General features: G+C 33.5%; 2 protein-coding genes, 1 long non-coding RNA gene and 2 pseudogenes across 9 annotated transcripts in view; all 5 read right to left on the bottom strand.

Moving 5' to 3' along the window:
* LOC146939731 (uncharacterized) overlaps positions 1 to 10,988 on the bottom strand; it is a 35,038-nt gene extending 24,050 nt beyond the window's left edge. For 3 of the 7 annotated variants that reach the window (XR_015033027.1, XR_015033024.1, XR_015033023.1), the window contains exons 1-3: positions 9,641 to 10,988; positions 5,385 to 8,080; positions 21 to 84 (exon numbers count right to left, since the gene is read on the bottom strand). This is a non-coding gene — a long non-coding RNA (uncharacterized LOC146939731). The remainder of the gene's footprint in view (positions 1 to 20; positions 85 to 5,384; positions 8,081 to 9,640) is intronic. The other 4 variants (XR_015033029.1, XR_015033028.1, XR_015033026.1 and 1 more) reach the window with 4 other exon arrangements.
* LOC146939733 (small nucleolar RNA snoR143) lies at positions 2,165 to 2,313 on the bottom strand (annotated as a pseudogene).
* LOC146939732 (small nucleolar RNA snoR143) lies at positions 6,521 to 6,650 on the bottom strand (annotated as a pseudogene).
* A 3,769-nt stretch (positions 10,989 to 14,757) lies between the features above and the next one.
* LOC146939730 (protein INVOLVED IN DE NOVO 2-like) lies at positions 14,758 to 15,971 on the bottom strand. Its single transcript, XM_085757948.1, has 3 exons — positions 15,729 to 15,971; positions 15,418 to 15,633; positions 14,758 to 15,294 (listed from the first exon to the last, which is right to left on the bottom strand). The coding sequence occupies exons 1-3, from the start codon at positions 15,951 to 15,953 to the stop codon at positions 14,920 to 14,922; spliced, it is 816 nt and encodes a 271-aa protein (XP_085614074.1). The 5' UTR covers positions 15,954 to 15,971; the 3' UTR covers positions 14,758 to 14,919.
* Positions 15,972 to 22,069: 6,098 nt separating this feature from the next.
* LOC146939729 (factor of DNA methylation 1-like) lies at positions 22,070 to 24,712 on the bottom strand. Its single transcript, XM_085757947.1, has 3 exons — positions 24,308 to 24,712; positions 23,717 to 23,929; positions 22,070 to 22,519 (listed from the first exon to the last, which is right to left on the bottom strand). The coding sequence occupies exons 1-3, from the start codon at positions 24,437 to 24,439 to the stop codon at positions 22,295 to 22,297; spliced, it is 570 nt and encodes a 189-aa protein (XP_085614073.1). The 5' UTR covers positions 24,440 to 24,712; the 3' UTR covers positions 22,070 to 22,294.
* Positions 24,713 to 24,779: the final 67 nt, after the last annotated feature.

Raw genomic sequence — 24,779 nt, 5'->3', positions numbered from 1 at the left:
AAAAAAAAAAAAACTCTCACATCTGTGGATTCCATCTCTATGGTTGTCTGGCCGCTGTTCGATTACCACAAACACACAATGTTTCTGTAAAAACAGAAACAAGCAGCAGCTATAATCAAGCTTTTTCTGAACGCACTAAATCTTCAACAAGAAAACAGGAAAAATGTTTCCTCATTCAAAACAAAATCAGTGCAGAAAAAAGAAAGTAACCCTCTGAACAAAACAATTTTTTAAAAGAAAAAAGTTAAAATAATCATAACAATAGAAAATCAGAAGATTGAGGGGCTCATATCAAGATAAATTTTGAAAGATCTGTCACTGTGGGAAAAACCTAAATTCAGTTTGTAGGGACAGTAAGAGAAAGAAGAAGAGGAGGGGAAGAAGACGAAGACAGAATCTGAGATGCCAAAGCCAAAACCCTTTGGTGACAAGGGTGTGACGGCACCTTCAAGTTCTGACCTCCTTTGTTTTCACTTTCTTCTCATTTTCTGTTGATATTGATAAATGGAGAAAATCCTAACTCTGATAGAAGTTATTATTTCCCACTAAAGGCCTCTCTCGTTATAATCATCGCCCCTTTCGTTCTACCTTCTTCAAAACAGCTAAAAGCAATGAACAATGAATCTAACCCACGCTTTATATAGAATAGAGCATTGGCCATTAGCTGAAACTTAATTCAGCAAGTTCAACGTTTAACTTGTTAACTTGTAAATGCTTATATTCTTTTCCTGGAATAACTTATTGAATAAATACTTAACCAGAGGTGCATTGCATGATATCTGAAGCAGCACCTCAAAAACATAATCAACACTCACCCAATTGCAAAGACGCGGTATATCCATCATTTCATGCAAGAACAAAGAGACGCTAAGTACAGCACTTGGTTGTATATACAGTCACAAACAAGTGATATGTTTTTCTATAACCAGCACATGATTTTAACTTAAAAAATGGTACAGACAGCCCTTGACAAATTCCTCAATCCAATATGCCACAACACAAAGTTCATACCGTAAAGACTCGTCAACTATGAAGCACAGCACTCCTCGGAAGCACGACACCTATGATTACACTGAATTTAGTCATTTTCTCAAATTATTATCCGTGTCGTGTCTGGTGTCCGTGCTTCATAGCTCATCAATGTCTCACCAAATTCTTAGGAACATTGCTTATCCTACATTTCTATACCATTGCCTTTCCATTCTCAGGAACATTGATTAATAGGGTGTGTTTGGATTGAGGGTTTAGGAGGGGAAGGGAGGGGCGGGCTTACTTTTCTTTTTAAATTACGGACATTATAAAATGTGTTTTAGAAAATCGAATTACCAACAAGATAAATGATTATAAAATACTTAAAAAACACTTAACTTATTTTGAAAAAACATTTTACATTGTTCGTAATTTGAAAAATAAAAGTGAACCCTCCCCTCCCTTCCCCTCCTAAACCCTCAATCCAAACACACCCTAAGTATTCATATCTGCTGCATTAACCATTGAGGTTGCTACACCTTCAATAACAGGTAAACAACTATCACATTCTAATCACTGCTCTAATCTTGAGGCTCAGCAAAACTGGCGAAACCCTAAAAGCCTTGGTAGAAGAATACAACTCACACTTATACAGCATCGCGCATTTCTATTAGGGAAAGATGAACAAGTGTAAACAAAAAGTTCAATGTAGGATGGTTGATGCATTCAACCATCAAGACATTATTCCGCGTAAACATTTCTTAAGTAGAGACTATCACCATTGCAATATATGCTCTGGCAGGTTACCACTTCATGTACCTAGGTAAACAACTTATATTATTAAATAAATATAACAAGCCACAAACACAAATTATACAGTGTAATCAAGTCTTGTCAAATTCTCAGTATCAAATACTAACATGCAATTCTATCCCATCCACACATATCTTCCTCTTGTATTGATTAACACATAAAGAGAAAAAGCTCTTAATTTATATCAAATCAAATAAATTAAAAGAAATAAAAAAAAAAGTGTGCAAATGCATCATTTAGATCCCAAACACAGCACCCATGTCATTCTACTTTGTCTTCTTCCTAATTAACTCATTATAAAACCGCAAAGGTTTATGTCAAAATAACAGAAATTACATCAAAATGAACAATTAAATTTAATTAGAAGATAACAAATAAGAAAAATTGTGAGATGGAATTAGTAGAATGGTGAGACAAGAAAAAACTCGACATCTGTGGATTCCATCTCAACGGTTGTCTGGCCGCTGCCCAATTACAACAAATCCACCATATTGTTTCTGAAAAACATGTTCACCAGAAAACAAGCAGTAGCTACTACAATCAAGCTTTTTCTGTCAGCGCTGAATCTTCAACGAGAAAACATGCAAGTATTTCCCCATCCAAATTAAAATCAGTGCAAAAAAAAAAAAAAAAAAACTCTGAATAAAAAAAAAAATTAAAATCAAATAAGTTATTATTATTAATCATAATAATGGAAAGTCAGAAGGTTGAGGGGCTCATATCAAGTGTAAATTATGAAATCTGTCACTGCGGGAAAAAACTCAATTCAATTAGAAGGGACTGTAAGAGAAAGAGGAAGAGGGAGATAGAATATGAGATGCCAAAGCCAAACCCCTTTGGCGAAAAGGGTATGGCGGCACCTTCAAGTTATAACCTTCATTATTTTCTTTTTCTTTTCATGTTTTTGTTGATATTGATAAATGGAGAGAAACCTAACTCTGATAGAAGTTGAGTTATGATTTTCCGATTAAATTGGGTATTTCCCACTACAGACCTCTCTCATTGTAATCATTGCCCCATTTTTCTACCTTCAGCAAGCAAAACAGCTGAAAGCAATGAACAATGAATCTAACCCACACTTATAAACTATTTCTTGCTTGCAGATTTTAAAAAGAATACATTGGTTAAATTCTGCACAACAAACTATTCCTGTACTGTAACCATAGTTGCTGCATCCAGGTGACGAGCAAAAAAAAGAATCTGAAAACAAAATTGGTTCTAAAAACAAATCGGAGACAAATAAAGATATCCAACTTCAATGATCCCTTATCTTGCAAACCAAGGATAATTCGGTTATGCATCTCACATCAGCCAAAACCTATTTTGACTTGGTCCATTCTAGAGATTCAACTCTAAGCAAAACTAATTGAGGCTTAAACTATAAGTTACAATACTGAGAAATGAGATTTATTTGGTTTGTACACTTTACTATAAGATTTATCTAGTCTATATTCACATTTCATATCTAGTACTACATTGAATAGTGAAGTGAACACATATCTGCGATAACTTACTTATATAACTTCAAAAATATTGAATTGAAGGGGGAAACTGAAGAGGTTTAATTGAGCATCAACAAATGTTGCAATTCAATGTTCACTTCCCAATTTGAACTGATTCAACAAATGTAAACAAAGAGGTAAATGTAGGAGATGGTCGATGCATTCAACTCTCAAGAAATTAGGTAAAAACATTTTTGAAGCTTGACACTTTCAGAGTTGCATGTATGCTCCGGCTAGTTATTACTCCGAGTTGACACTGTAACGGCTTTATCAATGCAATCATGTCTCACAAAAAAATCAACATATGTAGATTCCCTCACTATGGTTATCTAGCCGCCACTACTCACTAAGTGGGGTCGGCTACATGGATCAAATGACGCCATAGTGTTCTATCATAAACCAAATTTGGATCCAACTCATTGACCTCTAAATCTTTTCTAATGGTTTCTCTAATACAACAAAACCCACAAAAACATGTTAATGGTTGATTGGTTTGATTCGATCTTCAACAACCTAACTAAACCCGGTTCAACACATAGCATTTGTAGTTTGCACGCTCGATTAATCAAATACGACAATTAATCAGGCATAGAAACCAAAGACGCTAGTGTTAACCCCAATTTGGTTAGGTTGAGGGAAATTGGAACAAACATGAGCTATAATCAAGCTTTTCATGTACGCACTAAATCTTCAATGAGAAAACAACAAAAAATGTTTCTCATGCAAAATAAAACTATTTCTGAACAAAACAAATTTTTTAAAAAAAAAGTTAATAATGACAAATTGAATATGAGAAGGTTGAAGGGCTCATATCAAGTGTAAATTTAGAAAGATCTGTCACTGTAGGAAAAAACACAGATCTGTGGATTCCATCTCTACGGTTGTCTGGCCTCTGCCCTATTACAACAAATCCCACCATATTGTTTCTAAAAAACATGTAGTAGCTATATTCAAGCTTTTTTCTGTAGGCACTGAAACTTTAAAAAAAAAAAAAAAAACAACTATTTCCCCATCCACAATAAAATCTATGCAAAAAAAAATTGTAACAATGAAAGAACAATTTTTTTTTACCAAACATAACTAAATAAACTAATACTCAGAAGAAAATCAGAAGGTTGGGGGGCTCATATCAAGTATAAATTATGAAAGCTCTGCCACTGTAGGAAAAAAACCCAATCCAATTTGAAGTGACGGAAAGAGAAAGAGGGAGAGGAGAAAGAAGACGAAGACAGAAACTGAGATACCAAACCCAAACCTCCTTTTGATGAAAAGGGTACTGAGGTGGCACCTTCAACTTCAGACTTTCTTAGTTTTTTTTTTTTTTTTTTTTGGATTTTGAAAGAAGTTAGAGCCAATTTCAGGTGAGATTCTGATTTTCCGATTGAATTGGTATTTCCTACTAAAGCCTCTCTCATTGTAATCATAGCCCTTTTCTTGCTGAATGTTGAAGACAAAGAACAGTGAATATAACCCACACTTATATAGAATAGAATATCGGCCATTTCTAGGGTTTCACCTTTGTAAAGATTTCATTTTTCTTTTAATAAAAAATTCCACATGTTCTCATCAAAATATTTCAATTGTTGAGATTTTTTTTTAGAATAAATTAAACTCCATGTTAAATAACGAGAGTACAGTTAAAATTGGCTATAAATAGAGACATTCTTCATCCATATTATACACATAACGATTTCAGAAGCAGACAAACATCAACAGACCAAAATCTTAATCCTAACAATCAAACTAATTTTTCTTACATATGACCAATGGTCAAGAACAAATAAAGATTCATTGTGTTTGATGAGTGTCTTCTAATTCAAACTAATTTTTGCTCCCTTATCCAATTCTATATTACATTTATAATCATCACTGACCTTCCACAACTCCAATACAACCCAGATCCTAGTGAAAGGATTAAATGCCCTTAAATTACATGTTTTCAGAAGGGTAAATAGTTCAAATCTTAAGAGTAAAGGTTCCCAAAAAAATATTCAGTCTTTTTAAAGAGGCAATAAAGATAAATAATAGTTTAACCTAAATAGATAAAAAATGAAATGAAATGAATCAAGAGAACAATATGTTAAATTAACAAAAACGTACCCTTTTTCCGCCATCAATTGTGACAAATTTGAAAGGACGTCATGCTGGGTCTTTTATATAGTATTCCCAGAATGAACACAAGTTTGCAGCTCTCACTTCAGCTTCATCCTCCTTTTATCATTTTAATTTTTTAACAAAACATTGCAAAACCATGTCCTAATTTCCCTCCAAAAAAAAAAAAAAAAAATCAACGCGGGTACTAGCACTGTTCCACACAACAAAATCCATTGAAGCAACTATTCATAAAACCATAGTTGATGCACAAGGGTGACTAGCAACCTGAAATTTTTTATTCCAAAGCACCATTGGCTAGAAAACCAAATCAAGAGTCAAACAGAAATTGAACAAACAAAATTTTATTAATCGCTACTTATATAACAAAAAGAAATGCCATTAGTAGACAAATAGTACAATTACAAACTCCTGATCAATCAGTTTACTCAGGATATATTACAGCACTCTACCTCTATATTATATATCAGATTCCTATAACATCATGTGTATAAAAATGACAGCATCTTCATCTACTGTTTTCTAACCAAGCAGTTACTTATTGCAAACAAAGCAACCTCTGCAATATGCTTCCAGCTCACCTCCTCACCAATACTAAAAATTGAGATTTATTTGGTCTTTCATCTAAAGATTTTTTAAATTTTTATTCATGCATCTGCTGCATTGAAACTACTGAAGTTGCTACACCATCAATAGTAAGTATACTTGTGATAACTTACTTTTATTACTCCAAAAACATTGAATTGAAGGGGTGATTGCACAGGCATTTCAATTCAATGTTTGCTTCACAATTTGAACTGAATGAACAAACGTAAATAAAAGCTCAATGTAAGAGATGGCATAAACATTTTGTGAGTTAACACTATCATTGCACATATGCTAAACAACTTAACTTAGGACACCATTCTATACCATCTCCGCATAACTTTCTTCAGTATTTTGATAAATATAAAAATGTAAAAGCTATTAATTTTTATCAAATTAAAAGAAAGAAAGAAAAAAGAGTGCAAATGCAAAAGCAGCAAATTGATTCCATATTACTTCATGTCTTCTTCCTTTTTATTAAACCCCAAAAGTTATGTCAATATTAAAAATATGCAATTAGCAGATAACAAATAAGAAAAAAATGTGAGATGGAATTAGTAGAAGTGTGAGACAAGAAAACTCAACATCTGTGGATTCCATCTCTACGGTTGTCTGGCCGCTGCCGAATTACAACAAATCCACCATATTCTGAAAAATATGTTAATCAGAAAACAAGCAGTAGCTATAATCAAGCTTTGTCTGTCCGCACTGAATCTTTAACGAGAACATGAAGTGTTTCCTCATCCAAAATAAAATCAGTGCAAAGAAACACTACAACTCTGAACAAAACTAATTTTTAAAAACAAATAAGTTAATAATAATAATGATGGAAAATCAGAAGGTTGAGGGGCTCATATCAAGTGAAAATTATGAAAGCTCTGTCACTGTAGAAAAAACCCAATTCAATATGAAGGGACAGTAAGAGAAAGTGGAAGAGGAGAAAGAAGACGAAGATAGAATATGAGATGCCAAAGCCAAATCCCTTTGCTGAAAAGGGTATGGCGGCACCTTCAAGTTCTAACCTTCTTCATTTTCATTTTCTTTTCATTTTTTTGTTGATATTGATAAATGGAGAGTATCCTAACTCTGATAGAAGTTGGGTTATGATTTTCCGAATAAATAGGGTATTTCCCACTAAAGACCTCTCTCATTGTAATCATCGCCCCATTTTTCTACTTTCAGCAAAACAGCTGAAACCAATGAACAATTAATCAAGTACACTCATACGACTTGCAGATGACAGTATAAACTATAAATACATTATACATGTTAAAAAGAATACAGATCAAGACAGATCAAGACAAATAACGGTATCCCACTCCAATGACTCCTTATCTTGCTATCAAGGGATAATTCGGATTTGTATCCCACATCATTCAAAACCTATTTTTACTTCATCCATTCTAGAGACTCACCTCTAAGACCAACTATTTGAGAATTAAACTATAATAAATTATAATACTGAAACATGAGATTTATTTGGTTTGTACACTGTACTCTATGACTTATTTAGTCTGTATTCATATGAGATTTATTTGGTTTGTACACTTTTACTCCAAGCCTTGAAATCATTGTACACTTTTACTCCAAGCCTTTAATTCAAAAATATTGAATTAAAGGGGGCAACTGAACAGTCTTAACTAAGACTCCACAAATGTTTCAATTCAATGTTCACTTCCCAATTTAAAGTGAATCAATAAATATAAACAAAAAGGTAAATATTACTCTAAGTTTTTGCTTGCATTCAACTTTCAAAAAATTAGGTAGAAACATTTCTGAAGCGGACACTTTCACCGTTGCACATATGCTCTGGCTAATTATTACTCCAAGATAACACTATAATGGCTCATCAACATCATCAAGTCTCAGCAAATTCTCAGGATCAATACTTAACATGCAATTCTATGCCTTAAAAACATACAATTTTAGACCATCCCCACATACCTCACTATTGATTAATATCCAAGTGTAAAAGCTCATAACTTGTATCAAATTACTAAAAGAGAACAAGAGTGCAAATGCAGTAAATTGATTCCAAACACCGTATCCATATGCAAGCTACTTTATGTCTTCTTCCTTGTTATAAAACCCAATATTTTCTGTCAAAATAAAAATACATCAACAATTAAATTCAAATAGCAGATACTAACAAATAAGAAACTGTGAGATGGAATTAGTAGAATGGTGAGACAAAAAAACTCAGCATCCCTGGATTCCATCTCGGCCTGCCCAATTACAACAGAACCCACCCATATTTTTAAAAAAACATGTTCAGTAGTTGGTCGATTTGATTCAATCTCCAACAACCTAACCAAATAAGATTCTAAGTCAAGTCGGTTGTTTCCATGCCTGATTAACTGAATCAATTAATCAGGGAAAGAGACCACAGACTCGGGTGTCAATCCAGTTTGATTAAGTTAGGGAAAATTGAAACAATCTTTTCATGTTCGCACTGAATCTTTAACAAAAATACAAAATAAAAAAGATTCACATCAAAAACAGGATCAGTGCAGAAACAACAACTAGAACCCTGAACAAAATTTATTTTTAAAACAAAGAAGGTAAAATGATCATAAGAATGGAAAATGAGAAGGTTGAGGGGCTCATATGAAGTGTAAATTTTGATAGATCTATCACCGTAGGAAAAATCCAATTCAATTTGAAGGGACGGTAAGAGAGAGAGGATGGGGAGAAAAAAGAAGTCAGAATATGAGCTGCCAAAGCCAAAACCCCTTTGGTGAAAAGGGTATAGCGGCATCTTCAACTTCTGACCTATAATTTGTTTGGTTTATTGTTTTGATTTTGAAAATTGCTCTTTAGGCACCCAGCATTTGCGATGGATGGAATTAGGTATTATTTCCCACATAAGACAACTTCTTTCTTTGTAATCATCGACCCTTTCCCCTTTCACCTTCAGCAGAACAGCTGAAGGCAATGAACATTAAAACTGACCCACACTTTATATAAGAAATTAACAATTAAATTTAATTAATAGCTAAAATTAAGAAAATGAGAGATGAAATTAGTAGAATGGTGGGGAAAAATAACTAAGCAGCTGGGGTTCCATCTCTAAAGTTGTTTGGCTGCTTCCCAATCACAACCAATCCCACCATATTTCAGAAAAACATGTTCAGTGGTCGATGCAATCTTCGACAATCTAACCAAGTTGAGTCTGATACAGAATTCTGTGGTTTTCATATCCGATCAATGAATATGTTAATTAATCGGGCACGAAAACCACAGACACCGAGTCAAACCCAGTTTAGTTAGGTTGGGGGAGATGTTTACATGGAATCTTCAACAAGAAAAAAACACAAATATTTCTCATTCAAAGCAAGCTCATTGTAAAAACTACAACTCAGAACAACAAAACAATTTTTTTAAAACAAAAAAATTGGGTGTTATTTCACACTAAAGACCTCTCTCTTAGTATTCATCGCCCTTTTCTTAAAACCTTCATCAAAACACAAATAAATTGAGAACCACCAAATTCTAGGGTTTCATTTTTCCTAAACATTTCATTATTTTTTTAAATAAAAACTCTGCAATATTTGATCCAAAATTTATGTTCAGATATTGATGTTTCTATAAATGAAAAATGAGCGCAAGAAATAAATAGTTAGAGTATGAAGAAATAAAGGAGGAAGAAGGAAACTCACAAAGGAGATTGGGAGAGAGAATGAAGAAACGCGCGAGAGAAGTGCGGTAGCGAGCGAGAGAGATAAAGATCAAATCGACGAACCAGGTTGGGTTTTAGAGAGAAAGACCGGCTAGTCCTAACCAGTGGGAGCGCCCTTAACTAAATAGTTAGTGTCCTAACGAACCAGGTAGTGTACTTAAATCATTAAATTGATTTCTATTTTTTTAAGTTATTTTTAAATTAGATTTTGACTGTATTAATATTTAAAATTAGTCTAAGTCTTTGTCAAAAAAATTTCAATTAGGTCCATTATCATTATCATGTGACAAAAACATAAAGACATTGACCTAATTGAGAAACTTTTGATAAAGACATGGACTAGTTTGAAATATTAACAAAGTTAGTGACTAATTTGAAAATGACTTATAAAGATAGGGACCAATTTGATAGTTTATAAATTTTAGGCTTATTTGTACCTCTGGTCCTGCAAATAAGGGTCACTTGAGTTTTGGTCTCTGAATTTACTAATCCTTCCGATTTTGTCTTGCAAATATTAATCACTTGAGTTTTGATCCATGAACCCATAATCTCGTTGATATGACTGTGATTAGCTCATGCGACTAGTGTTGACTGGAGAAAGAGGATGTTGACTCAGATTTTATGACATACATGGATAGATTTGTCCTTAATGAAACCACTCTTTGCGAAAATGACAAAAATACTCTCTTCTTCCCTACCATTCTTCATCCACTTTTATCCCCATAGGAAGCCTACATCCAACACCTTCATATTCATCATCCTTCCACATCCTTGTTTCTTCAACCCAAAATAATTATTTTCATCAATCCAAAAATCAAATCAAATTATTTTCAATACCAAAATTTAGAATTTTCGGAAATCAAATCCCAAATATTTTCAGAATTTCCAGCGAAAACACAAATTCGAATTATGGGTTATAGGGTTGTTCGATTTCGTTGAACACAAATTCAATGAAGTAATAATTCAAAGAACATAAGTTCTGAATTTGAAGAACACAAGTTCGTCGCAAGGCTGATGTTTGATTTCGACTTTGGGGTTGTTCGATTTCATTTCTAATTTCGGGTTTGATGCTTTTCATAAAATAGTAACCAAATTATGGGTTTAGGGTTGTTCAATTTTGTTTCAAATTTTCTGATGAAGAAATTAATATAGAAACAGTGCCATTTGCAAGAGATATATGTGTGTTTCGTTGTGTAGGAACTTGGTGGAATTTCAATGGCGGAATGCTTAAATCAGATTGTTAAAATTTCATTGTGCAGGAACTTGGTAGGGACTGTGATGGAAGATGAAGGTGAAGGGAGGAGAGTATGAAGAAAACATTAGGGATTGAGATTTTTTAAGAGGATTGCAGTTTTGTCATTTTGCACTTGCTTGAAACCTTAGGGGCATTTTCATCGGTCTACCCTTTATTTGTGACTCGGCAAGTGACTTACCCAATCAGTTGTGACAAGTCAACAAATTAGTGATGTGGCATGGATCAAATAGGCTCATGGATCAAAACTCAAGTCATTAATATTTAAAGGGCAAAATTGGAAGGATCAGCAAATTCATGGAGCAGAACTCAAGTGATGGAGCATGGAGGAGGAGGTCTGATAAACCTGACGGAGGAGGGGGTGAACCACATGCTCCAAGGTACAAGGGGCATCAAGCTTATCTAACTAGTCAACACAACTATTTCTCTCACGAAGGGTGTGATTAATGTAAACAACTCAATCAACGTTAAGATCAAGATCCTTGATGTCTCCAATAGAAGTAGCATATTTATGGAATCTAGGAGTGGGCTCTTTGAAGACATGTACACATTAAAGGGGCAACTGAACAATCTTAATTAAGTTGGGATCACAGTATTAGAAAAGTAGACAGTGTTTCAATTTCTCCAAGACTATCACAACTTAGCGGCAAAGAGGTTTGCATACGAGAAGTGTGTGCCCTTTATTGAGGTATGAGCATCGTAATTAGAGAAAAATTCGACGAAGTTGAAGCCTAGAGTGTGCCAAGGAAGAGTTGAGATCGTGTAATTTCTAATGCAATGAAGAAAGGACTCCTCAAAGGAAGAACAGTGTGGGTAGAGACTATAAGCAACAAGGTTTCGAGGGCTCAAAAGAAAAAGGGTATGGACATAGACAAATAGTAGACATAAGCCATCCAGACAAGAAATTTGATTTTTTTTCTTCCAAAAGATGAAGAAGCCATATGACCAAGATTTGGTGGTGGGATTCACATCCCGTTGTTTCAAAAGCCATGTAAAATCACTCTTGGTAGTCCAAAACCCATTGGAATATCTTCTCTGCTGGGATCGAAAAAGGCTTAAGGTTGTTAATTTCATTAATGATGGATTAATGTAGCCGAGTATAATGGATGTCGAGATTTGAAGGGCTAGTGGCATAAACTTCCTTAATTCTCATATCTAAATCATTAATATGCACAATGGGACACTAGCACACAAAGGGGCCAAACGAGGTCTAGTGGCTAAACCAAAAAAATGACTCACCGGATCCAGCACGCCAACATAAGTCATCTTTGAGGATATTCATGGCTTTGATGATGGAATTTCAAGTGGAGGAGTCAAATGTAGAGATGGAGGATACGGGCGCCTGGTCAAATGTTGACCCGGAGCTTGTTAGTTCCTTGAAGCAAATTTCAGACAAGTTTTCTAATAAGAGAAATATTAGAGTCTCTTGTCAGTAGTCATTATGGTGCTAAGGTCCCCCCTAAGCCTTGGACCTGTCAATTTTTTTTGAACTAGCCATATTAAGACCGATGTGATTAACGTTCTTCTAAATAAACTCATGAGTAGTTTTGTAACACCCACAACATGGCTTTCGATATCCCGCAAGTTAGATACGAAAGGTTCCCGCCAGTTGGAACGGGCACTATCCGTAAGGATGACCCCACGTTAATAAGAGGAACCGAATCACATCGGAATGAGAGGGATCCGAAGGCCGTGTAGGTATGAGACTACATGGTTGAAGGAAGGCTTATAAGAATTGTTAGGTATTACCCATATCAACAAGATGCATCTTCTTTTCGGTAGCCCATTCCATAAGAACTCCACAGTTAAGCATGCTTGGCTTGGAGTAGTACTAGGATGGGTGACCTACCGGGAAGTTTCCCGGTAAGCATGTGAGTGAGGACAAAGCATGCTGAAAAGACTGGTGTTGGTTTGTGGGGTTAGTCGGCAATCCTGAAAGCAGTCTGGGATGTTACAAGTTCTATATGTGAGATCACAAATATTTTGAGGAAGCCAAGTGACCCTCATGTAGTATGAAGGACATAACCAAGGCTGTAATGGCCAACCTTGCGAACTTGTTAAGAAGATGATACTTCCAATTAGCCAATCTAGTTTGCATCTTCCCGATGATAAAGTAAAAATCACTTATTTTTGCTTTACGTTAGGGATAGGGAAACCAATATACATCATGAAAATTTTACATTTGATGTTAGAGAGAGAAGTGAGACGGTTGATCTTGGTACGATGAGCGCTGGGTGAGTCAAAAGCGCTAGACTTTGCAAGGTTGATCTTTAATCCGGATGCACGTCTAAAAGCATCAAAAAGTGTAGTGATCAATCTGAATTAAGACTTTTTTGCCTTAATGAAGAGGAGAACATCATCATCAAATAAGAGGTGAGAGATGTGAAGGTCATTCCTTGCAAATTGTATAGGTGACATTTTTCCCTATTGGATGCTTCAAAAATAGAGATGGATTGCTTTTCCATACAAATTGAAAAAGAGAGTGGATCTTCATGCCTAAGATCATGTGTTGGCTTGAATGTGGGCACCATGTTACCATTCCAGAGGATAAAAAAAGAGGAAGAGATAACTCAACGCATGATGAGCTTAATTAACGGGGGAGCCAAAATCGTTGAGACAATCCTTGAAGAATTCTCAATTGACGTTTTTGAATATTTTATCCAAATCAAGTTCGAAAGAAACATCGACCTTCTTCTTTTTATGCCATGATTGACAAATATATCTCATTCTTTAAACTACCATTTTAACATAGAAAACAATTGCAATATCTCAAGAATAAATCAAGTTGTTTATGTTCCTGATATAATCGAATCATGTTGGAATTGAAAAACAAAACTAAATTATGCTAAGTTGTATAACTGTGTATTCGCCTCCTTGAATTGATTAAGCCTAAACTCGTTGCGTGTCTAGGTAATTTTCTCTAACGTTGCAGCAAAAGTTGTTGCACTCTCAATGATAGAAATACTTATATACTAATCTATATGGTATTAATCAAATGCATAGGTTGGAAAATGAGTTAGCCTTGATTGTCCAGATCCTAACAATGTTGAACAACTTATAAATAAGCTAAATTAGGTGGAGTTGCTTTTGGAACCTCCTTATTTTAATTACAGGTTACTCTTTAGAACCTTCTTGGGTGTATGTTATATCAAAACTTTGATGAATTTTTTGTCCATATAGTTTAAGCACGTGATTGGTTATCCTTCCAACCTTTCATAGAAGTTGGAGTAGTGTATGATGTTGAGCTAGATGTTATCAATACAATCTTCAAACAACAAATGTGAGTGATCATCGATACCACCAAATGTGTCTAAATGTGTGTATGCCAAAAGAGAAAATCAGAGACAATGTTTAATTCCTTCCTTGATGCTTCTCTCAATTGTACTGAACATTTTCTTCCACCTTACTATCTTTCCATCACAAAAGTGAATTTGATAGGATATATATTTTTTTTGCATGCATTTGGAGTTAAAAAGCCATTCATATATGTGAAGTATTCATGATTTTCGATTCAGATATAATGTGTGCAGTGAAGACATTAAATAATGACTAACAAATGTGTTGGAGAATCAAAACTCAACGCATTTTGATGAAAACATGTTGGAAAAGACTAATGATAGAAGCGAAACAATGAAGTTCGGTGGTCAAGTGATGAAAATGTTCTTGAAAGTATTGCTGGTTACGGAGTATTTGGGGTTATGATATCCGCAAGTTCCGTGGGTAGGGAGGGTGAGGGAGGAAGAGTAGGAGGGGACATGGCAATACAATCAGAGAACCAAATACAATAAACTGAATGTGACTAAATACGATAATTTCTGACAACTAGAAAATGCCAAGTTGAAGACTAGATTAATGCAATATTCATTTTCATAAGTCCTATTTCAATCAATGAGCAAGTACATATAGGAGCAAGCCAATAGGGAATTCCTTGGATACTGCATAGATTCTTTTTACCAATTCACAATTGTAATGATTCATTCATAATCCAATAGTGACTTTCCCTTCTACTATAACTTTCTAATCTTTTTCTTTGTTTGGACCATAGAGTCTTCGAAGTGTCTGGGCTTGAACCTGTTTCTCTTGGAGCGCTGCCTTTGTGGAATAAATCTAAAATAGTCATAATCAGGAGGGTCAGTTTGGTCTACGAAATCGTTCCCCCTCTTGCGTTTATTTGATTGGTTTTGGAGCAGAAACTCTATTCCTTCACGCAATGTTGCTCTCCTTTTCTCTTCATAGTTCCATAATTCAAATACTGGGTACTCACCATTAGAACTATTTTCATTTTTCTCTATCAAAGCTGCCACTATATCATTATATGCTGCTTGACCGATTCTTTTCTTCAGCCGATTCAACTTTCCATCGTCATCGTTAATTATAACTTGCTACAATAAAAAAAAGGTCCATCAAAGCATTCACTGACCTATATATGTAATAAAAATAAACAACAGATGAACCAAATTTGAGTAAAAGTAACAAGATAACTATATATTTAACCAAACATATACCTTAGCTACCCCATCAACGAAAACAATTTTGAATGGATTCCAATTTGTGTCCTTTATATTTTCTACCCACAAAGAACACAGTTTTAAAGCTCTATTTTCAGCTTCATCTGCATTGTATCTTTTCTTCATGGCATTGGTGAATGGTTTGGTATTGAGGTCACTAATTCTCTTCACACCAATATGCTCATGATCATTATTTGATATTTCTTTAATAATCTATAAGATGCCAAAACAATAGGTCTTTAATAATTACCAAGAAATAATAATTGATTCAACAAATGAGTAAACTTCAAAGGGAAACAAACACTTACACTAATCAATATTTTTCGAGCATATTGCAACTCATCATTACTCTTACGCTCCTTAATGATTAGTTTTTGGTTAAATTCTTCTAACCCTTCAAGTATCTCTTCTTTGTCTCTCAAATTCATCTGCAAAGCATCTACCTTCTTTCGAAGTTCTTCATTTTCTAAGTCCTTCAATCGACCTAGTGATACATTTAGTTGCTGAATCTCCAGCTCCAGTTCTTGCTTCATATTCACATGCTTTTCAAGCTTAACCGTTTTAGCTTTCAGCTTTTCCTATTATAATAGGATAGGATGAATAATTCATTAGGTCTCTATTTAGCTAACTAGAACAAAATGCATTCAATAAAGCAAAATAAATATGCAACTAATTGTTCTATGGTGAATCAAAACCAATAATTAAAAAAAATAAAAATAATAATAGTTGAGAACCTTGTAACGTTTTTCAGCTTCAGAAATTGTAGACATTGATAAGAAAAGAACACGTGAGCAAAAAATCTCTTTACAAAATGCTAGTCACTTAACGATGCAAATGTAGGCTGGTCGAGTACACAATTTATAATAATAACACGAGAACAAAGTCTCGTATAATGTGTCGTTTCCTTTTCCTTTTTTTTCTTTGGTGCATTCTTTTTAGTTACTTGTAATTAATGTAAGTAATGAGTATTGAACATGCATTGGCTACAAAAGCATCTTTAATTAATGTCACTCCTCCCGAAATATTAAGGCCACAAGCAACACGAGACCTTTGAGTTTTTGGTATAAACGGTAGATAGTCGATAAATTAACCGATAGATATTTCCGGAGGCATAGATTATGTCACCCTTGTATAAATCAATATTTATATTTTTGGGCAAATTACAATCACCTCCCCTATGGTCTATTAAAATGACACTGATACCCCCTCTATTTTTAAAACTTACACTAACCTCCCTTAAGTTTTTATAAAATAGATGAACACTTCCCTTCCCTCTTAACACCGTTAATGCTCCGTTAATTTTCCTTTTTTTTCTTTTTCAGTTCCATGGTCACATCATCTGACAAAAAACAAAAGTTGTCTTTGTGAGCTTAGCTCAGTTGGTATGGACAATGCATAATATATACAAGGTACAGGGTTCGAATCCCGGCCACAAAAAAAAAAAGACAAAAAACAAAAGGGATCGTTTTTGTTTTCACCATCCGTTCCATATGAACTAAATGCCAAACCACAACCATTAGCTAATCATTAAGTTTTTCGTGATGCATCTCCATATCACATCCAATTATTCTCCTAAATTGCAATTTTTTCTTCGTTAGTTTCAATTTCATCATTCACCAAAAAAAGAAAAATCAATTCAATCTACAACAAAACCCTTCCCATTTTCTTATTAATAACTCCCCCAAATTGCAATTTTCTTCATTAATTTCAATACAATTTCCCATGGCATGATTACAAATACTTTTTGCATGTTTGTTTCTATGGTGAAAATATACTAGACGTATGTGCTTTTTATGAGAAGTTGCAGTTTGTAGCTTCTGGAAACACAATAAAAATGGCCGAGGAATTGCAAGCTAAACGAAATTCCAAGCATACAATTTAACTGTGTATATTGTATTACGTGTCGTATCACTTCAGAAGAACAACAAGAGGTTTAAATTAGAGGAACAATACAATATTGATGCTCATGCAAAACTAGGGAGTGGTATGTCTTTAAAGGATCAATTCAAGAAAATCAATTGAAGAAGTTCCTCTCGAGAACAATCATGTTTCATCAAGAATCATGTTTCATCAAGAGACATAAAGATATATCTCATGTTATGAGGAAGGACAAATCCAATCTAGGACACTCATATCCTTCAACATGATTCGTCAAGTACCCATTAAAACGTTAGGGTTATCCTTTTCCAGACAACGTTTGAATGACAATAAAACACTCGAGTCCACATCTAGGGTTATCATTGTGAGAATATCTTATGTTCTTTTACCGGAACAAAATATTTTAACGCCACAAAGCATAATTAAATAAAAGCATGTTCACCTTCCATATTAATTGACATTTCCATTTCTTTTGAGAAATGGAGAGGATCCCAACCCTTTTAAAAGATCTTAAAAAGCAAGTTTTTATGAAAATTGATATATTTTATATATTAAAAATTGAAGTATTTGATTTTTTTAAGGAATGATTTCTTAAATTGAAATCTTTAAAGAGTGTCACAGGACACTTGTTAACAAGAGTTTTGTTTTATTATAAAAAATTAATTTGATTTGTTTTATAGTGGATACTTAGATGATATGGCAAAAAAAAAAAAAGACTTTCATACGTAATAATTTAGAAATATGTCAAATGTTCGATCTCTTCCTAGTCTATATTTTAATGTGTAATTTAAGTGATGGTAGACTTTCATAGAGACATGAACATTTTTTTTTATATAAAATGCTCATTTCTCGGATGTTATCAAATTGGGCAAAGAAACACCTTAGATTGTCTAAAAAATTTAAGCGAAGTGAATGACAAAAAACATGAGAAGTATCTCTTTGAAAGGAAGAGTAGTGGCCATTGTTAGTTAAGAAAACAACACAACGTTTTTAAAGTGTGGAGTTCTATTTTGCATGTCATGTGGTTTCTGTGTGTATGGATAATTTGGGAATAGAAGAACACATAAATTTCAACCATAAGGAAGACCAAATAAAGCTGCTTTCTTATAGGTGGCTAAAGGCAAAACATGTAAATATTATTTTTGGTTATCATAACCGGTGGCTAAGCCCTCTCTCTTGTTTGGATATTGTTTAATTGCTTTCTTTATGTGATTCGACATTGTATTGTATCAGGGACGCAAGCATGTTGTAGAGTTTGCGGGTTTGTGCCCACACAAAGTTGACAATTTGATCACATGGACCGCACTTATCATTAGTCATTTCTCTCTTGGCCCACACTTATCATCATATATCTCAAACTATTATTAAGAATTAGATACGAAATCAAGTCGGGGATGACCGGTTAAATGATTGTTTAGTTATTTATACAGAGCAATGTTTTTTTTATTGATATTAAAATGAGAAAATCATTCAAAGTTTCTATAATATAAATAATCGTAGAGGACAATTACTAATGCTACCAATTTTATATATAGTGCCCCACTATTTAAAAATCCTGGATCTGCACTGTATAATTGTGCAATTTCCTTGATTACTTGAAAAAACATATTAATTAAACAACATGCCTAACAAAAGCATAAGACACGTTGATGAAAGGAAAACCATGCAGATACTCCCTCTAGTCACTATTATAAGCAAAAATTGACTTTTTAGATTCATTTAATAAATGATGTATGTGGTATATATATAGACCACATACATCATTTATTGAATGAACCTAAAAAATCAATTTTTGCTTATAATAGTGACAGGAGGGAGTACATCATTATTGAAATTTGGATGGAAATTAAGAAGCCTATTTATTTAAAGTAGCACATAGATGCATAATATATATCATCTAGCATGGTAGGCTTTTTTTGACATACTCCCTCCGTTTCAAAATGAGTGTCGCTTTAGCCAAAAAAAATTGTTTCAAAATGAGTGTCGCTTTCAGTTTCCAATGCAATAATAACTTTTTTTTTTCAATTGTACCCTTCAATTAATACTCTGCACACTACTTCCAAAGTATTACTTTTAAAACTAACCAATAGTTAATAAGGATAATTTGGTAAAATAACCATTCTCTTTCTCTTAATCATTGCATTTCTTAATATGTGTGTAAACACCTAAAACGACACTCATTTTGAAACGGAGGGAGTATCGATTTTAAGCAGGAAGAGACATCTTCAAGAAGTCTTTCTTAAATTTATAGCTAGAGGCCATCTTGAATGCGTCTTGTGCTTCAGATACAGAGGCAAAACAGAAGCCACATTTGATATCAGAATTAGGAAAACGAGCACAATAATTCCCACTACCTTTTTTTGTGCATTCATCATGAGACCATAACTTAGGATGTTCCTCAACCTTTTACTCTGAAAATTCCCACTTACCACATTGTGATTTTCGCATGTACCCACATAACAACCGTACACATAATCATGGATTACGCATTTACAACCGCTAGCACAGAGTCCTAAAAAGGTACCGCAATCTACATTGATTTGCTTCTATTTTCTTCATCGGAAACATTACTGTAAAGGACAAAGCTAATTAAAGTTTGAACAACATACAAATACCATTATTATGATAATAAAATTAGTGACCAATTTTAGAGAGGAAAATACTGAAATTTATCACTTCCCGCGCTAAATTTTGTGGAAAATGATTTCATATTTTCCCTCACTTAAATTTTGTGGGTAATTGAGTTTTTTTTTAGCCGAGGACAGGGGAAAGCATAAAAATTCCACATATGACGTGGCTTCAAAGTTGAAAATTAGATGAGAGTACCACTATAGTTGAGATGATTGAAAATATAAATAGAAATGCATGCATTGCATGATATATATTGGCGAGAAAGATGATTGAAATACATACAGAATGCAGCAAAAGCAAGAGGACAGCAAAAGAAGCTAGCTTAACATTAGCCATTGATCGATCAAAAGAAAGAATACTATTGTTTGTTAAGTATGAGCTCAGCTTTGTATTGCATTTCTTCATTTCTTGCATATGCATGCATCAATTTATAGACAAAATTAATGGATTCTGAAATTGTCTTATTAAATTCAAAAGCGAGGGACACGAGCTGAAGTGATTGTTAACGACTTCTATATGGTCCCCCCCTCTGAAAAGTAAAAACTTCCATATAACTCTGTACAAGGATCGACTACTACTACAATAACTCGTGATTTAACTTCATAAAAATAAAGCTGAAAAATAAATGGGAAGTGTTAACCAGTGCCCCTGATTGATTAAGGAAGACAAATGTAGTAATGTTACATTGAAACTTGTGCATTTAAGGTCTTAAAAATATAAAAAGTGACATTTTTAATTTAAAACTTTCTCTTTTAACTTCCTTAACCAGTGCCCCACATGACCCAAAATAAATATTTCATCCGTCTCACAATAATTGTCTCTTTACCCATTTTTCTTTTTCTCAAAATAATTGTCACTTTAGAATACCAATGCAGCATTTATTATTTTTTTCCATTATAATACCCTTATTTATTGAACTTCATCCAGCTTAACTACTCCACTAACTACAATTAATAAAGGTGTTTTAGTAAATGATACTCCCTCTGTTCCTTTTTAATTGTCACATTTTGACTTTTTACACAAACCAAGACAACAAATACTTTTACTACTTTTGATACAACAATTTATCTTTTTCCTATAATAACCTTAATCATTTAATACTTTATTTCATACATTTCTCTCTCTGCAATAAATATATAGGGGTAATATAGGTAAAGCCACAATTAATGATGCTTTGAACTTTGAAAACGACATTTAATTAGAAACAAAAAATTTATGCAAAAGTGACAATTATAAAGGAACGGAGGGAGTACTAATTTTACCATCAAAATCAACACAATTAATCATTTCCTTAATAATCGTGCATCAACCTTAAACGACTATTATTTAGAGACGGAGGGAGTAAATAAATAAATAAACATTATAGATAAACAAAGATTGGCAACGTGACATCAACATCTTAATATGTAATGCAATAGTCAGCCCACCAAGATTGTCGACGTGACATCAACAAAGATTGTCTGAGTGTAAGGTTGATCATCAAAGTCACAATCACTCTATAGAGGAAACAAACCTTACCCTGACCTTCTTCCCCCTCCATCTTCTTACACCTCATGTTTAACATTAAGTGTTTAATAAATTAACATTAGCTGTAACAATTGTGTAATAAGCTTCAATTAATGCAACTGTATTATGAAAATATTTATGTATCTATAAAATGAAAATTTGTATCATATTTGTTTCTTTATTTTTTTGTCTATTTACATATATTTTCTTGTCATTTTTCATTATGCAATAAACGCCACGGTGGTTCTGAAAATTTGAGCAATACAAAGATTCATATTATATAATCTAAAAATGTTTATAAAGTGGTTTAGATTATAGAATTCGAACAAATTATATTTTAAAAAAAAATATATAGCACATGTGGTTTAGATTATAGAATTCGAATAAAAAATATATAGCGCATGAGAAACAACTAGGGTGAAAAAAATAATAGTAACAACTTGCAAAAAGAGCAAATATTGATAGCAAATTTAAAAAACACACAAATAAAAAAATTGGCAAGGATCATATTCTTAGCAGGAAGCCATTGCCGATATAGACCCACAACAAACAATCAACTTGGTCATATCACGAACTAGATGCAGTAAAACAGAATCACAACAAAATTCTCATCACTAAATGAAAGAAACCAAAATAAAGTATAAATAAACAACTTCATAATAATATGCTGCCAAGTTCAACATGTCTTCTTCTTTCATGCTAGAGATAATACTAAATCATTAAGAATGCAAGTTTGATTTTCATACTAGTACCAATTGTCTAGTGAAACTAATTATTTTAGCTGACCAAAATGTTGGACTCACAACTCTCCAAACATGAAGCATGATACTAAGTTGTGATGCAAAAAGTGTCTCTCTAGCTATGCCTTGCGTTTATTTGATTGCTTGTTGGCGAGAAATTGTATTCCTTCTTGCAATGTTGCTCTCCTTTTCTCCTTATAGTTCCATAATTCTGAGATTGGATATCTGCCACTAGGATTATATTCCTTCATCTCTGTCAAAGCTACCACCACAGCATCATATGCTGCTTCACCAATGCTTTCTTTCAGCTCATTCAGTTTTTCATCTTCTTCTTCGATAACTTCCTAAAATAAAAATAGTTGCATGAAACCAGACACAAGTGTAAACGTTAAGAGTTTCAACAAAATAAAAAAGCTTAAAATAAATTTGAAACAATTGTCAAGAAAGATAACAATGCTAGATGAGAAATCATCAGTCCAAAAGTATATATTTTAGGGGTAATTAGCGGTTAACAATGCACTATTTTCTCATCATTGGCGGATTATTGAGATCGCCAAAATTGAATTTCATAGATAAAGTCACCAGGTTCCAAACATAGGCTAATCTCACACCTCAATTCTTCTGTACTCCCACCGGTCACTATTAAAAGCAAAAGTCCACATATCAATAACATTATGCTCTATCGATATGACCACCGCCCGTTATCTTCCTTGTAGTATATTACACTTTGGAAACAAGGATTTTTCATTTATAAACATGGTAAATCCAAACATTTTTAGCTGGTATTTTACTTTATATTGTTCAATCCAAAGTTCAAAATATCAATATGTCGTTGGCCCTTATTTGCAGTTATTTGGTTAGTACTATGGGCCAGGTCTAGGGTTCAATCCTCCCTACAAACATTTCCTCCATATCCTAACAAACTAACTACTAACATTTATCAACATACTTTTCTCAACACCAATATATAATAGATGCTAAAGTGAAGGCCTTATATGAAAATTGGTGAAAGAGTTACTGCAACGAGCCTGGATAATAAACTATCCACATGGAATCTGAATCAAAAGGTAATTAGACAGCAACGCAATTCAGTTGAACAATCTCTAAGAATCACGAAAAGGAGAGTCAGAATCAGGAAGGCTTATGTTTAAAGGGGTTATAACTTAAAAGAATGAGAAGGGGAATCAATTCTCTTCTTTCTGAAATTCTTCTATGTTTCTTCCTTATCTTACATACTGTTGAATTATATTATTCCTTCTGTGTTATGGTAGATGTTGATTTATCCAAATCATACTAATAAAACATTACATGTTTTTCCTTCCAATTTCTAGTACTTTGAGTTACTTGATGATAAGGCCAAATAGTTATAATCTAGAGTAAAGGGTCCATCAAAATATTCACTGTCCTGATAAAGATGCAATAAAGATAAATAACAGATGAACTGAATTGGATTAAAAGTAATATGTGTAATAAAGCAGGTAAAGAATATATGATTCTGGATAATTTCAGGATTACTAGCTATATGTCTAACAAAAACATACCTTTACTCGGCCATCAACAAAAACAACCTTGAACGGATGCCAATTCGGGTCCTTAATATTCTCTTCCCATAAAGAGCGTAGCTTTAAAGCTCTAATTGCAGCTTCATCCGTACTGTATCTTTCCTTCATAGCATTGACGAATGGTTTGGTATCGAGTTCCCCCATTCTCTTCACACCAATATGGTGGCGCCTAGATGGCATTTCTTTGATGATCTGCAAGATGCAAAATCAATTGGTCTTTAATATATAACCAAGAAAATGAATAATGACAGAGAAGTGAATATGGACATTGAGTAAAATAAGTTAATCATCGAGTAACAATGAAAACATCGAGTCAAATAAGTTAATCGAGTAAACTAGGTTAGTCTTTTTATCTGCATAATCAAATGTAACGATAAAAACATCTAGTAAAATAAGTTAATCAGTAAACTAGATTTCACTATTCCAATCATACACACATGCAGGTGTTATTCATTCAACTTTTAACAGGCAAGTAAAAATGCAAAATCATAATAAGAAAACAAGATGAATCATCCAAATTGAATATTCAACAAATGAGTAAACCTCAAAGGAAAGATAACAAACACTTACATTAATCAATTCTTTTCGAGCATCCTGCAACTCATCATAACTCTGACGCTCCTTCGTATCTTGAACAGTGTTCTTCATTTCAGAAAATTCAGAACTCAAAGATTGCATGGATTTTTCAATGTTGGAACTCATTCTTGCGTACACAGTTTGTAAAATTCTTTTGGATAGCTTCTTTTATACAGTATGCATAATAATGTTGCCGTTTCCTTTTCATTTTTTATTTTAATTTTTTCCATTTCAATGCAATGCATGTACCAACTACTGCGTTTTCTTTTGTAATTAATGTGATGAATGAAATCATGAGAATTGCTATTACTCCAACATAATTTTAATTTCCATCTTCCCAACGTAAAAGAGACCTTTCAGTTTCTGTTTGAGTGTGTTAAGGGTAAATATGTAAATTAATCCAAAAGTTCTTAACCTAATAGAGAGTCCAACTACTCATCCATAAAAAAATGGGAGATTAGTCACT

This window comes from Medicago sativa, chromosome 3 (genome assembly GCF_051527215.1).
Source record: "Medicago sativa cultivar Bolivia chromosome 3, Bolivia_mono, whole genome shotgun sequence".
Taxonomy (NCBI): Eukaryota; Viridiplantae; Streptophyta; class Magnoliopsida; order Fabales; family Fabaceae; genus Medicago; species Medicago sativa.
The sequence above is the reverse complement of the archived record's forward strand: the minus strand, read 5'-3'. Positions and strand labels throughout refer to the sequence as shown.